The following is a 15,923-nucleotide window of genomic DNA, read 5'->3' on the forward strand; positions in this document are numbered from 1 at the left end:
AATGTATGTCCATCAAGCCACAAATCAAATATTAAAAGATGAAAGTATTCATAATGTCAACCATAGCGAAGAAACAAGTATTCTAAAAAAATCATTTTCAAATAGACTTAAACGAAAATCAGAAGACGAATTAGAAAGGCCTTCAAAAATCATTAATAGAGGCATTTTAAATAATCTAGAAGTGACGCAAACTTTTACAAGTACAGATATTAATAATATTTATCAATGTTTAAACCGTTATCGTAGATCATCATACCCTAAACTCCCAACAAATCTTACGGAATTAATAAATATAATGAGCGAGCACCAAGTTAAAACCGTCCAAGATGAAAACTTTATTCTTTTAGTTGATTCGGATAACAAAATTATTTGTTTTTCAACAAAATCAAATCTAAAATTATTATGTTCAGTAAATAAAATATTTATGGATGGTACTTTTACTTACTGTGCAAAATATTTTCTTCAGCTATTTACCATCCACATTTTTAAGAACGGACATTATGTTCCACTTGTGTACTTTTTACTACCCGACAAATGTAAAGACACATATGCGCGATCGTTTGGTTATATTATTGAAAAATGTTCAGAAATAAATTTATTGTTCAGTCCATCGAAAATAGTTTCTGATTTTGAAGAAGCTATCCATATTGGTGCAAAAATAATTTGGCCAGAAATACAGATTGTTGGATGCCGATTTCATTTGACGCAAAATTGGTGGAAACACATTCAAAGTCTTGGTAAATATGTATTTGAATACACACACAAATATATTATAAATATTATTTTTGTATTATTTATTGTTAATATCAATTGTATTAATTTATTTTTTTTAGGTTTATCAAAAGAATATAAAGACGAATCAAATGAAATAGGTAATTGGCTAAAATTGGTATTCGGCTTACCATTATTAAATTCGGAAAAAGTAAGCGATTGTTTTACGACAGATTTGATGTCAATTGCTCCAGATGATGAAAGGGTAGGAAAGTTCTGCGATTATTTAGTTGATTATTATATTGATGAAGGAGCAAAATTCAATCCTCGCATTTGGGCATCAAGGGAAATAACATCGGAAGGTACTACCAATAGCTGTGAGTCTTTCCACTCGAAATTAAATTCACAATTCACAAAAGCTCATCCCAAGTCCCAACATTTTCATATTTACCCATGTTTTAAATACAAAAATACAAACTGACACTTACATACATATAAATAGAATAAATATAAATACAATCAGTAAAAATAGCGCTTTTATCAAATGATTTGAACGATTATAAAATTTCTAAGATCACTTATTTAAAACATGTGTCCAAATATTACCAAAAGTAGTTACATTTATATTAATTAGATTACCTATACATTTATACAATTATTATTATCATTTTATACAATTCAGACTATAGTATATATTATATACATTTTAATATTTTATCATTTATTCACACATTTTAATTTTTAGTTATACAATTATTACTATTATCATTTTATACAATTTAGACTATATTATACATTTTAATATTTTATAATATATTCACATACACGAATTAATTGAAATATACATTTTATTTTTGAATTATACAATTATTATTTTTTATTATGTACTATATAAAATACATATACAAGGGGGGGAGGGGGATAAACAGTGTCCGGCGGAATCATTATGTAAATAATATTAACAGTAGCCGGCGGAATCGATACAAACCTTTTTTCTAAACAGGTAGTTTCGGCGGAATCAATAATTCCCCGATAAATTAGTACTTATATTTTTGAATTTCATATTATATATACGTATATACTGTTTATTTGGCGGTGCACACTAGTTGCCACCTTCCGAAGTCAAAAAAGTCAATAATTTTTATACGAGTTGTCTCCCGATGTACCCTAAATCCCTAAATGTTATCGTAAACAAAAAAGGTTTAGTACTTGTTTCCTCCTAATTAGCCGGTAATAAATGTATTAATAGTTCCATTTTCAAATAGCATGTATCAAAATAAGTTTGTGATTTTTAAGACATAATTTATGACTTTTTGCATTTATATTTGACACATTTATACCTGTATAACTGAACATTAAGATAATATAATTTTTTCTAAGTTTTGAGTAATGATAAGATGTAATCCATATTTCCAAACTAGACTTAGCTGAGTAGACAGTAATAATTAATAATATACGCTATCGTAAGTGATCGAGTATCAATTGTAACCACTGATTGTAAATGTAAATAAAATTACCAAATATTTTTTATTGATTAATTTTTATATAACTATTATTTTAATAAAGAATTTTGAATATAAACAAATATTGGCTAATATATAATGTTTATAATATATACCCAAATAATGTATATTCTTTCATTATAAATAATTAAATTCGATGAACTTAGGTATATCTACAAGCAAATTTCATAGTGAAGTTTATGAACTGCTACTTGATTCAATACAGTAGACAACTAGTGTAAACATGTTTGGAAGGCAACTAGTGTATATTAACCTTTTTATTTACGATAAGGCTGGGAAGCAATTCGTATATTTTGGGAGGTAACTAGTATGCACCGGATTATCTCTATAAGTAGAGACCTGTATAATATAATATTTTTATAATAAATAACATAGTAAAATAGATTATTCTGAACTTAAATTTAAAAGTGTTTACATAACCAACTAAACAAGACAACACAATATGTAAATACAACATTTCACATACAATATTATACAATTTTAATATTAAACATATATTTATTAATATATGAATTCATTATAAAATGTAATCATTCAACTTATTATCAGTGATTGGTGCGTTTATGCATTAATCATTTACATTATAAAATGTTATTAATATTATTTTAATGAGAAATATTTCAGTTACAGACAAATTAACTACTAACACCTAAGATATGTTTGAAATCTTCAAACCCGAAAATAGGAGACGAATGTTGTTTCACTCACTCGTGCATTTAAGATGCAATTACACAAGTTCCAAGGTGTATAAAACCTAACATCTAGATACAAATTTAATAATAAAATATCGGATAACCAAATCAATTAGGTATTATACAAATTATAATTACTGTATTTTTAATGTTGTGACTATATAGAAATAAATAAATAATCTTTATATGAGCATTTTATCTAGTTTTTATTATATGCCTATAGATAATGTATTAAAATAATTATCTTGATCAAAATGCATTTGTTTAGCTATAAAACGTTCTGTCTTTGTATAAAGAAAAATGTATCTTAATTTCCAATGTAAGAATTGTATACTCATAAAGTGTGTTGTACTCAAGACACACAAGGCTCCAGACTAGACAGTAAAATCCTGTAATGTTTCTAGGTTATTAGTATTGTCAACTCAAAAAATATTATTTTTGAAAATACTTTTTCAGTTGATAATAAAATAATGTTAGGTGTAGACATTAAAAAATAATATTTTTAAAAAGATAAATTTTTATAGTTTTTAGTTTTAATTTTTAAAGTTTTCAATTTCATATTTTAAAATATAGATATTTTACTGAGAAATTCGATGTTTAAAACTTGAATTTTGAATGAGTATTAAATTGTTAAGTGTAAAGTATATTTTAACTCGGGACCACTCACGTAAAAATTAGGTACAAGCGCTACAGCGTACCGTCAAAGCTCGTTCCTATAAACTGTTCACTTTAGAACACTATAATATAACAACATAACTAAGTCGAATCTTCAACTCACCCCAATACGAGAGGGGGTCAATGGACCCAGCCAACTGTACTTGTTTCATGTTTGTACTGATCGGTGACAAAAACCGTGACCATCCACCATTACGATTTACGAGCCTAACTAGTAACGATTGTAACTCAAATTAGAATTAATTTTATAATAAAATCCAATATCCACTGTACATGCAATGTTGAAATTATTAGCGTCTATATTTTATCCTCATCTCTCATCTAACATTAATTATGACTGGACAACGACAATCAACGACTGAAGTCAAATCGCAGTCAGGTTTCCGATACCAATTTTACTCGTACGGAGTAATAACTTACTTATATTTTAGTGTATTATAAAAAAACATAATGAATATTTATTTATTTTTATAATCTAAATAGTAAATTATGTCATCAGACGATATTGAATGATAAAAACAAGTTATTATTACATTTAGATTTATAAGTACATTTTAAGTTTAACTGGGGTAAATGCTTATCCCACATGAGTGTAATAGGTTACATATTATTTCATAATAATATTATTTTTATTCACTCTACTTATAAAAACTAAAAATATTGTGAACCTAAAAGTTAACCTATACGTTCAAATTCAATTTATATACCTACATGGGAAATTCTGACAAATATATTCTATCTCAAAATATGAAATTACAAATGTATAATATTATGTTTTCATTTAAAAAAGTAAGAAACTTAAAACAAATTTAACGATACAGTTTTTTTTTTCAAAAATGTCCTGTTGTAACTTGCAATTAATTACTTCAAATTCCAAAATTAAGATAATGTATTAAAAACCTACCAATATTCTGCTTATCTACGTATAATAATATTTGCTACGGAAAACTAATTTATTAATCGAGTACCGAGGCATCTCCATGCCATAACGATTTAACGTGAAGTACACTTGTTTTTTCTTTTGGCTCATACTTACAGTAATAACATGATATCATTATCTTGGTATTATATAAGGTATTCTCGAATTTTTTACGTCAGAAGCCGCATCAAAAACGATATTGATAGGTAAAGTTTATTAAATTTTCAGAACGTCAAAAAGTTATATCGTTGAGATTTCACTTGTATATTTGGGTTTATTATTAAAAATATTTTTTTTCTAAGTTCTTACATTTATAATGCTATAACCTTACTCGTGTGACGAACCGATGTCATTCTACTATTCAAAAACCACCGTGCACAATTATTCATCTCTCAACTTTATTGACAAATTAATACAATGTAGAATATTGTCCTATTGATTATACACATGTTCACATTTCTTTTTATTATTTAGTGACTTTTAGAATATAATCATTAAATTATAACAAGTTAGTACATTTTCGTTTAATTATTTCTTTTATACATGTACAAAACTAATGCTACGAAAATCAGCAGAGAAGGAAAATGATAGAGAAATGTTTCAACTTTTTTTCATATATAAAATATTTAAATTGTATTTATAAGTGAATTTAACTATACTTTAATCATTAATTTATTTTAAATAATTAACTTGTGTTTGAATAAATATATAAATATTAATGTATGGTATTATTATTATTTATTATAAACGTGTCTACTTTGATAACAGTCATGAATGTGTAACTGCGGGTGCCTATAGTTGTCAATGGTTTAGGCATGGTCACTCACTCTCCGGATAATTATTAGGTGGTTAGGAAACCATCTGACTATAAAAAAATCAGATAAGGATTTTGCGGTGGTTTGATTTTATATCGAAATCTATTGTTTTCTATCTTGCGTTACAGATAATTAATTTAAAACGAGTGAATATAACGATTTGAAAAAAAAATTATAATTTGGCAATATTTAGTTTATTTATGTTTAATGTATTTATAGCTTTTAAAACTAATAATGAAATTAATAGTATCAGATTTGATCATTTTCCAATGTTTTAATTTGTCCTTTTAAAACTAAATTATTAGAAAATTATGTATAAATATTTATGTCATAGTATCATACATAAAAAATAAATTCAGTTCGTGTTCACTGCCCGACCGTGCTACACGTCTGTTTCGCATATTATCGCATTTTATAGCTTTCGATAGCAGTACGCACCCGTACTCTCAACGTGCAGGTAATATGTTTATCTTTATTTCATTAGTAACACCAATTAAGTAATATCCCAACAATGGGTGATAGGCCTGTTTCCACTAACGATATGAACAACACCGACAGTCCTTCTCAACACACACTTAATAATCAAACATTTGCAGAGATAGCTTCAAATATCACTTTACCGAAAATGAACCAAGCAATTGTTTTCAATTCTATCAATAACATTAAACAAATTAAATATGTATCGGCAATCAGTAAAATCGTACCTGTGGAGAATATCATATTTGTTTCGCGTATTTCCAATAACAGATTTTGCGTCTTTTTTAACAGCCAAGCCGTTATGGAAAATTTACTAAAAACTCATTCATCAATTCAACTTAATGGAATAGATATTCCTATTCGAAGACTAATAAACACTTCCAAGAGAATCATTTTATCAAATGTTTACCCTACCATTCCCAATCAACTGATATTAAACGCTCTCCATCAACAAGGAATCAAAACTACGTCACAAATTACACACATGAAAGCTGGATTCACTACAGAGCAATTTTCACACATACTAAGTTTTAGAAGACAAATATACATAAACCAAGATAGCGCGACCAAACTACCTAATTCAATCACCGTAACCGTAGAGAACACTACGTTCAGAATATTTATCACTGATGATATCGTAACTTGTTTCCAATGCCACCAAACCGGCCACTTCTCTAATCAATGCAAAAATATACCTGATCCAATTAATGTCACTAATGAGACTGAAACCGTAACGGAATCCCATATTGATTTACCACCAACCTCAATTGAAGATAAAAACTTATCTTCCTCGTTACCTATTGTCAATACTCAAAATACTCATAATACCCAAGAAAGTGATAGTGTATTATTAGACCAATCGGTTAACAAAGATATTATTACTTTATATGAGCAGCCAAATAAACCTTCACTAATTGACAAACTTAAATTGACTGCTAACCCTAGAACAAAAGTACCGCTTCCTCAGCCAGCTAAACGTCCAGCTCCTTCAACCTCATCTACGTCTCAGCCTTCATCACTAAAATCGTTACAACCATCTAGCCCCCCATCAACCAAGCAGCCTCCCGGCAGCAACACACTCGACGGCCTAACCCAACAATCCAAAAAAACCAAAGGTAATGTAACCAAAAAACTAAAAGTAAGGGCCAATTCCAGCTCCAATGATATAGTACATACAAATATCGATGAATGTTTAGATTCCACTCAAGGTCTGTTTGACACACACCTGGATTTTTCTTTAACCTTTGAACAATTTAGAGATTTCTTCGAAAGTGCAAAAGGTTGCTCCGATCTCGAAAATTTATGTAACGAATACGCTAGTACTCCAGATGATATTCTAGAAATTATTTCAACAATTTACCCAAATATAACAGTTAAAAGCACTAAAAATCGTCTAACCAGATTATCTAATGCATTGAAAAAATTAATTCATGACCTCAATGCCTGTCAGAACGCGGAGCCTGACGGGGATGATGATGAAACCTTCTAGTAAACCATTAACTCTTACACAAACATCATATGCCAAATAAACAACTCTAACCAACCATGAACAATAACATCTTTAATATCATCCAATGGAATCCTAATGGATTCTACTCAAAAATCGAAGAAATAAAACTAATAATCAACAGGTTCTCTCCAGTAGCTCTATGTATACAAGAAACCAACTTCATTGACAACAAATCAGGATCTTTAAAAAATTATGTAAACTTTTTCAAAAACAGAACCAACCATATTAGGGCTAGTGGGGGAGTGGCCACCTTTATCAATACACAATATCCCTTTGAAGAAATCACCCTTGTCACAAACCTAGAAGCAGTAGCAGTAAGAATTTCTGTCAAATATAAACTAACTATTTGCAATTTGTACATACCCAACTCGCAGATCTTCAATTACACTGGTATCCAAAACATTATCGACCAACTACGCCCTACCTACGCCTTTTATAATTCTAGGTGACTTCAACAGTCACAATATCTTGTGGGGCTGTAATGACACCGATCAAAGAGGAAGAATTATAGAAAAAATACTCGATAACAACAACAGCATTAATATCCTCAACAATGGTCAAGCAACAAGAATAAGCACTAGTACAGGAAACCTCTCGGCAATTGATCTCTCTCTTTCTTCGTCAACTATTACACCTCATTTTGAATGGAACACAATGCCTGAGCTCTCTAGTAGCGACCATTTTCCAATTAAACTAACCTTAAAGTATACCAACCCTGATGAAAAACACTCTCGTAGTCTTAAATGGAAACTGAAAAAAGCCAACTGGGACACCTATCAAGCAGAAATAGAAAAAAATATAATAAATCATTCCATTTCCTTTTCAAATAATAATGACGTGGAGGATACTATGGAGGAACTCAGCAATTTAATTTATAACACGGCATCCAATATTTTTGAACAAAATAGTTATTCTGGGAAACGACCACCAGTACCATGGTGGAACAAAACCATCAAACATGCTATAAGGAACAAAAAAACTACCTTCAATAAATTCAAACGCACAAATGATTTGAATGATTTTATCGAATTCAAAAAATACAAAGCATTAGTCCAGTATTTAATAAAAAACGAAAAAAAAAAATCTTGGATAAAATTTACGACAGACCTTAATAGCAAAGAGTCGACTACCAATATTTGGAAGAAAATTAAAGTCATTAAAGGCATTCCCACGTCCCAAATTAAAATCATTTTATCAGAAAATTCTATACTTACTGAACCTCAAGAAATAGCCCAATCAATCGGCCAATATTTTTATACTAACAGCAGCGACTCCTCATTAACCCACGATTTTCTCAAGTTTAAACAAGAAAAAGAAAATGAAACTGATACTACAACAAATCTATTACCCAATATTGGCCAAGGTGACATATTAAATGAACCAATCACCATGCTTGAAATTGAATTATGTCTTCGGGGAAATAAAAGCAAAAGTTGCGGATCCGATAAAATTCCATTCATATTCTTACAAAACCTACCTTCTAGTGGCAAGTTTCTTCTACTACGTCTCTACAACCTAATTTGGAAAACAGGCTTAATCCCGATCAAATGGAAAAATGCAATTATCACACCCATACCAAAAAATAATCAAAACAGCTTCAAACCTACAGGATATCGACCAATATCGGTACTCTGCAGCATGAGCAAGTTATTAGAAAAAATCATCTACAACCGACTAAGTTGGTACGCAACTCATCATAAACTCCTCTCACCATGTCAACATGGTCTTAGAAAACACCACTCGACCACCGACTGCCACGTAAAAATTGAAACCGAAGTCATAGAAACCTTTGCAAATAAACAATCAATGATACTAATAAGTCTCGATTTACAAAAGGCATACGACACTGTTTGGCGACATAGAGTAATCAATTTACTTAAGAATTGGAACATACATGGAAACATGCTAATCTTTCTAACCAACTTCCTAAACCAACGATCCTTCCAAGTCAAAATTAGAGATCAAACTTCCAATACATTTATGTTAGAAAACGGAGTGCCTCAAGGTTCTCCTCTTAGCATTTTTCTATTTCAAACAGCAATTAACAACCTGCCCAGCATCATCACAAATCCTGCAAAATCAATTATTTTTGCAGACGACACTTACATTTATATTCGAGGTAAGCAAATTTCTGCAATGACCGGAACACTCCAAAAATGCCTCAATGACCTGTTTGAATGGTGCTTCAAAGCCGGGTTCATTTTTTCGCCTCAAAAGACGAAATGTATTTTATTTTCAAAGAAAAGGAAATTAACTAAACCAAAACTCTTTCTAGGTACATCCCGTTTACCCTTTGTTGAAGATATTTCAATACTTGGTCTCACTTTCGACAAAAAGCTTTCTTGGAAATCCCATATTATGTCACTTAAAAAAAATTCATACAAAAGCCTTAATGTCATCAAATCATTAAGTCATTGTGAATGGGGCGCTGAAGGAACCATATTATTAAATGTATATAGATCGCTTGTAAGATCCAAACTTGATTATGGTTCTATTTGTTATGGAAACTCAGAATCAAAGCTCTTAAATATTGTAGATAAGATCCACAATGCCGGACTGAGATTTTCAATTGGAGCATTCAAAAGCAGCCCGATTGTTAGTTTGTTATCCTTGACTGGTGAACCCCCACTTCAGTACCGAAGAACTAAATTATCACTTAATTATATAGCTCGCATCTTATCTTCACCGGAAAATTCAACTACTCACTTTTTAAACAAAAAACGCTTTTCAAATATATATGAACACAATTCTAAACTAAGAAGACCATTAGGATTGAGGTTACAAAAAGAGATGATGGATATCAACATTGAATATAACGAAATATGTCAACGCGAAAGCAGTCTGATTCCCACCTGGCAACAACCAAATTACCTAGTTGATACAAGCTTAACAGAACACCTTAAAAAAGAAACACCAAATACTATTTATAATAACCTATTTAATGAACTAATACACACTTCAAATACCAGCACTCAGATCTATATGGATGCATCCAAAACCGATTTGGGCATTGGACTTGCAGTAGTACACCTCAATACAACCAAACAGTACAAACTCAATAAATTATGCAGTATTTATTCAGCTGAATACCTAGCACTATTGAAAGGAGTTCAATTAGCCCTCGATATCAATAATACTAAAATCGATATAAGTTCTGACTCACTCAGTGCCTTAACAAATCTACAATCCAAAACCCTATCAGAACCATTGGCTCTTTAAATTAGCAACCTTCTTTCCAAATCAAACAAAGAAATAAGATTTATATGGACCCCAGGTCACTGCAACATAAAGGGAAACGAGAAGGCAGACGAAGCGGCTAGAAATGCAGTCAACAGTCCTGATGGTGAAATCATTCCTTTTTCCTCACTTGTAGATATAAGAAGAAACATAAACAAATACTGTATGAATTGTGGAACTCACAGTGGCACACGACCACGGAAAATAAACTAAGAGAAATAAAACACTCTGTCGTACTCTGGCCGAAATACACTGACATAAACAGAAAAAATGAAGTGATTCTTAATCGACTCAGAATCGGTCACACGAAACTGACACACGGACATCTTATGGCAAAGACAGATCCACCCCTTTGCCCAACATGCAATACAAACTACTCCATCAAACATATCATCATCCACTGCCCAAACTTCAACGAAGCTAGAAAAGATTTCAACATCCCAGACAACCTGTACGAAGCAATTGGTCCATTTTCAAACTTTCATAGCATAATTTTATACTTTAAAAAAATAGAATTGTACAATAGCATATAATCATTTAATGTAGAAATTAACACATGTAAGCTAATAACCTATGTAGTTGATGCTTAACCAATAAAAATAAATAAATAAATAAATAAATTGTACTTTTAAATTTTAATCAAATAAGCCATAACTAGAACTGAACAGATTTCAAGTTTTTTTTTTAGTACTTAGTAAAATCTAGACAGTTTTTTCTTTTTATATAGGATCGAATTTTAGCTTTTGTTTTTTATATTATTTTACATAATGGTCATTTAATACTTGGATACTCACATTCATCATTATTTAGGTACGTTAAAACACAACTTTTTCATTACTCAATACATAATTAAGATTTTTTGGATTAATGATTATGACATATTAAGTATATTTTATACAAGCTTAAAAAACTATACATACAAAAAAATTATAGACATTATACAATATACATAAACATATTATTTTTAAGTCTTAAATTGTTTTCTCCTTATTGCTATTATATTATAAACATCACTATAAAATAGCCAAATATGTACCTACTTATTTGTGAAAATCAGAAGATTTTGTTATGAATGCTTCAAATATTCATATAGCATATTTATTATTTATTAATTTATAAATTAGACATGAATTGTGTTAATATCCTGTAGTACCTAGTTATCAAAAACTACACTCAGTAAATCATTAAGCCTGATTTATTATTTTCAAGAACTTTGAATTATGAAAGCTGGGAAAAATCACTGAATTACTTGATTCCATGTAATTTTAAGACTTTGAATTACAATATCCTTCTTCAATTATTTCAAAAATTAAAAGTGTACATAAATACTGATATAATAATATTACATTCCAAAATGTTGTACTAAATTGAAATATTACATAGACATAAAGCGATACACACTAATATACTTACATATTATTTATAAGTATATACTTTATTATTAAAAATCGACAAAAGTATATTTAATATTATTAAATTGTTAACAAGTATATCATATTATTAAATCTTTCTATTAGCTTCAAAAGGCAATTAATAATTGTTAAATATTTATAAAGTTACTTTCATCTCATAATTCATCACTTAATTAAACCAAATATAATTTGAAATACGTATGTGTAAACAAACATTGTATCATTTTAGTTACGTGCTTAATAATTGTTAATAGAACATTAGGACAGTTAAAATATCACGTAATAATATTATATTTTCGGTAACCTACATATATATTGTTTATACCTACAACCACCAGCCAACATAATTTTATTTAATTGTATATTATAGTTCATTGAAAACATACTTTATAACCATATTATATTAATATATTAATAAAAAAAAACTCAATTACAACCTCTTTTGGCGGTTACTATTATATAATATCTCTATACATGAGCTCTGATTTACTGAATATAATCTGGTGAACTACCTGAAAATATATTGTCAGTATTCGAAAAAAGCCATATGATCAGGTCATACTGGACTGGAACACAATGAAAACCTTAACCATACTCAACACCCGGTGAATAGTTGATGAAAAATAATTTGCATGCGTACACTTAAGTACCTACTGGCTACTATAGGTAATAATAATTATGATATGTGAAGCAATAGTAACAATCGATTTGTTTTGCATATCTTAAACAGAAATAAACATGCACCCGGTCGAGTTATATGTACGACCAGACCAAGTAGTTGACGGAGTATGACAATAATAGCTGATATCACTTATAAAAATATAAATTCAACATAGATGTTCATCTGGATGAAGTTGTTTCGATGAATGCTAAGAATTAAAAAAGTAATCGTACCTTAGATAACGATATTGTTCAACACCATGTAATTTATAATAATATGAATTATTTCCAAATTCAAAATAACTATATATTTATAGTGAAGTTAATTACCATAAACTTTTGTTTATAACAAATATTAATGCATAATTGTACATTATACTATCAGAATAGAACCTGGTATTACTGATTGGACGATTCTCGTGGCAAGCTTGAATGTGAAAACCTTGGAAAACCTAACAATTGTTTAAAAAATGTAGCAATTCAATACTGATTTATTTTAGATATAATTTATTACTCATAATACGAGTACTTAAGTGGTCTCGTTATGCGAATTGAATTGGAATGGTCGATGCACAAATTTGAATTATTTCGCGAAACGTGTACAATGTGTACACGACTACACGTTATGAACTTTTTACAGCCAACGACGAATTGATCAAATGTTCAAAGATTCAGTTACTATACATAATATTACATACATTTTCATTTGTTTTATAAAAAAACAAACATACTTATGTTTTAGTATAATTGATGATTATGCGTATTCAGTGAATGCAGATATATTTAAATTCATATCATATTCGTATGGCACTTAGAGATTTTCATAATCGAACTTACTATCTACTTTTTAACTGAAAAAATTGTGATTACATTATTTAGATACGTAAAACTCAAAGACCGACCAATTCTTATTTTAGAAAAATTGTAGTCTCGGCTTATAGTCAGAACTAGTGCTTTAGATCACAATGATTTTATAGAGGTATTTAGTGTTTGAAGTATGAGAAATATTTCACAACTTAGTGAAATATTTCAATGTTTTATGAAATATTGGATTTTTATTAATTATTTCACTATTTGGCCCTACTGCATTATCAATTTTATCTTCCCGCCAATTTAGGAGATAACTATATTACAGTAATTATAATTTATATTATTTCAAGTTCATTAGCAAAAAAACTATGATCTTTATAATATTGTATACTAATATACCTAAGTACTGGTTTCCTAAAAATCAGGGCTTTAATGTTTCTTTTTAATATTTATTAATTATTATATTTAATATTTTTATTATGTTTTTGTTATATTTAATTATATAATTACATGTTGATTATTAGTATGCAAACTATGATCTTTATAATACATATCTAAGTACTGGTTTCCTATACAAATAAATGTCATAAAGATTCATGATCAAGAAAACTCTGATCTGATTTTTAACATATAAGTAATAACTATATATTATGTAACCACGTTCATGATACATATATAATATACGATATCTACCTATTCCTTATTTATTTTACATTTTTACATCAAATAATAGGTACAGCAAAAAAATATAACATATAATACATTGAAACTCAGAAAAAAATTTGTGTCAATGACTAATGAGGTATTTAATTTATTTAGATTAATTATTTAATATTTTACAAGACAAAACTACAACAATAATGATAATTGAAATATTTCACACATTTTGAAATATTTCCTGAAATATTTCATTTTTTTAAATTTCATGAAATTTTCAAACACTGGAGGTATTAATATACAACAAAGACGAGGGAGTGTTAATGGTTATAAAAATTACAGATGGCAATAAAAATACTGTAGTAGCTGTTCGAGCGCGATTGACGTCATGGCGACGCTTCTATATTATTAAAGCTGCTATCCAGCCTCTACGCCGCGCGATCGGACGATGACGACAAATCATCCCCCTCCTTGTCATATTATATTGCCGGCCGATGTCCACGACTCTCACTCGTCTGGCCATCACCGTGTTTTGTTTTTCACCAGCCGCCAAACCTGGCGTGTCTCGTATTTCGTCTGCGGTTCTTTATACTTAGTTTTTTATTTTGGTGACCTCGTGGTCAACTGACCCGTGTTTCATTTTGCTGGTTTTTTATTATACCGAGGGGTGTAGTGGCAACTGTCGTAGTTCCGAGATAGTTGGAGTCAGACTTTGCTCACTACATTCCGGCTTTATTCGAGCGACTATCAAATTATCATTTGTCATCGTCATCATCTCAAAAGGCTGTCGCCGTTCCAGCCTGGACTCAACGGGGAAGCAACAGCTCAGGTTTCACCTTTCTTTTGTGTATTAATTGTTGAACATTGAAATTGTATGTGTGTGTCAACAATCAAACCTTTTGATTAACATACTATATTATTATTTATTATTGTCTTTCCGCGTACGGGCCCGCGTAATTATTATTATTATTATTATTATTATTATTATTATATATATATATTTATTGTTGACAATATATGTCTGGCGCCTATATTAGTTAATATTCAGTAATTTGTTATTATATTATATTTATTAACCCTTTTTTGTACGCCGTGGGAGATCCCACCCCCGTCCATCACTACGCGAGTCGTTTGCGCTAACCGCAATATTAAAAGTAGGAGCGCACGGCGAACAGTAGCTGTTAAACAAATTATGATTTTTATCATTATTTTAACATTATAAAATTAATGTTTTTATTAACCTATTATTTTTCCACAAGATGAATTAATTCAATTTAAACATATGTGATATGAAATAGTCGATTTTACAAACCACGATTTTTTCAACACTTTAAATATTATACCTACCTACCCAATAACATTCCACTAACAGATTATTATTTAAGGAAATTCGGGTAACTACCTAAAAAAAAATATATAAAATATTAATTGAAACTTTAATATTAATGTGTATACTGTATAGTATGTTTAGCATATAATACCTTTCGGAAATTACCCAGTTTTCTATTATTCACTAAGATGGCTGATGTTTGCAAAAGTGCCTTTATTGAAATTGACACAAACGGATACAACCGAAGAATTATATATGCTTAACATAATTTCATAGATGACTTCATACTACTGATTTCCAACTTGAATAAATCAATTCAAAAACTTCTTACAATACTCAGTGTAACTAACAAGATATGACTATTATTTCCACTAAAATTAATACACCATGTGAATTATGACCAACTGATTTATTTTAAATATATTCAATTAGGTGTACACCCAACCGTTTTGCGTCTTGTATAAGGTCTTATGCATTCACCTTCAATAGTAAAAA

The 15,923-nt window shown here is 29.5% G+C and overlaps 1 protein-coding gene and 1 pseudogene across 1 annotated transcript; both read left to right on the forward strand.

The window, feature by feature from the left end:
* The first annotated feature begins 424 nt into the window (after positions 1 to 424).
* Positions 425 to 2,442, forward strand: LOC149058390 (uncharacterized). The gene is made up of 3 exons (XM_089218367.1): positions 425 to 737; positions 834 to 1,088; positions 2,381 to 2,442. Exons 1-3 carry the CDS (start codon positions 425 to 427, stop codon positions 2,440 to 2,442), a joined length of 630 nt encoding a protein of 209 aa, XP_089074493.1.
* An 8,446-nt stretch (positions 2,443 to 10,888) lies between these two features.
* Positions 10,889 to 14,550, forward strand: LOC149058391 (delta(24)-sterol reductase-like; annotated as a pseudogene).
* Positions 14,551 to 15,923: the final 1,373 nt, after the last annotated feature.

The sequence above is a fragment of the Diuraphis noxia genome, unplaced genomic scaffold (genome assembly GCF_037042655.1).
Source record: "Diuraphis noxia isolate RWA-SAM2 unplaced genomic scaffold, SU_Dnox_SAM2 contig0002, whole genome shotgun sequence".
NCBI classification, from domain to species: Eukaryota; Metazoa; Arthropoda; class Insecta; order Hemiptera; family Aphididae; genus Diuraphis; species Diuraphis noxia.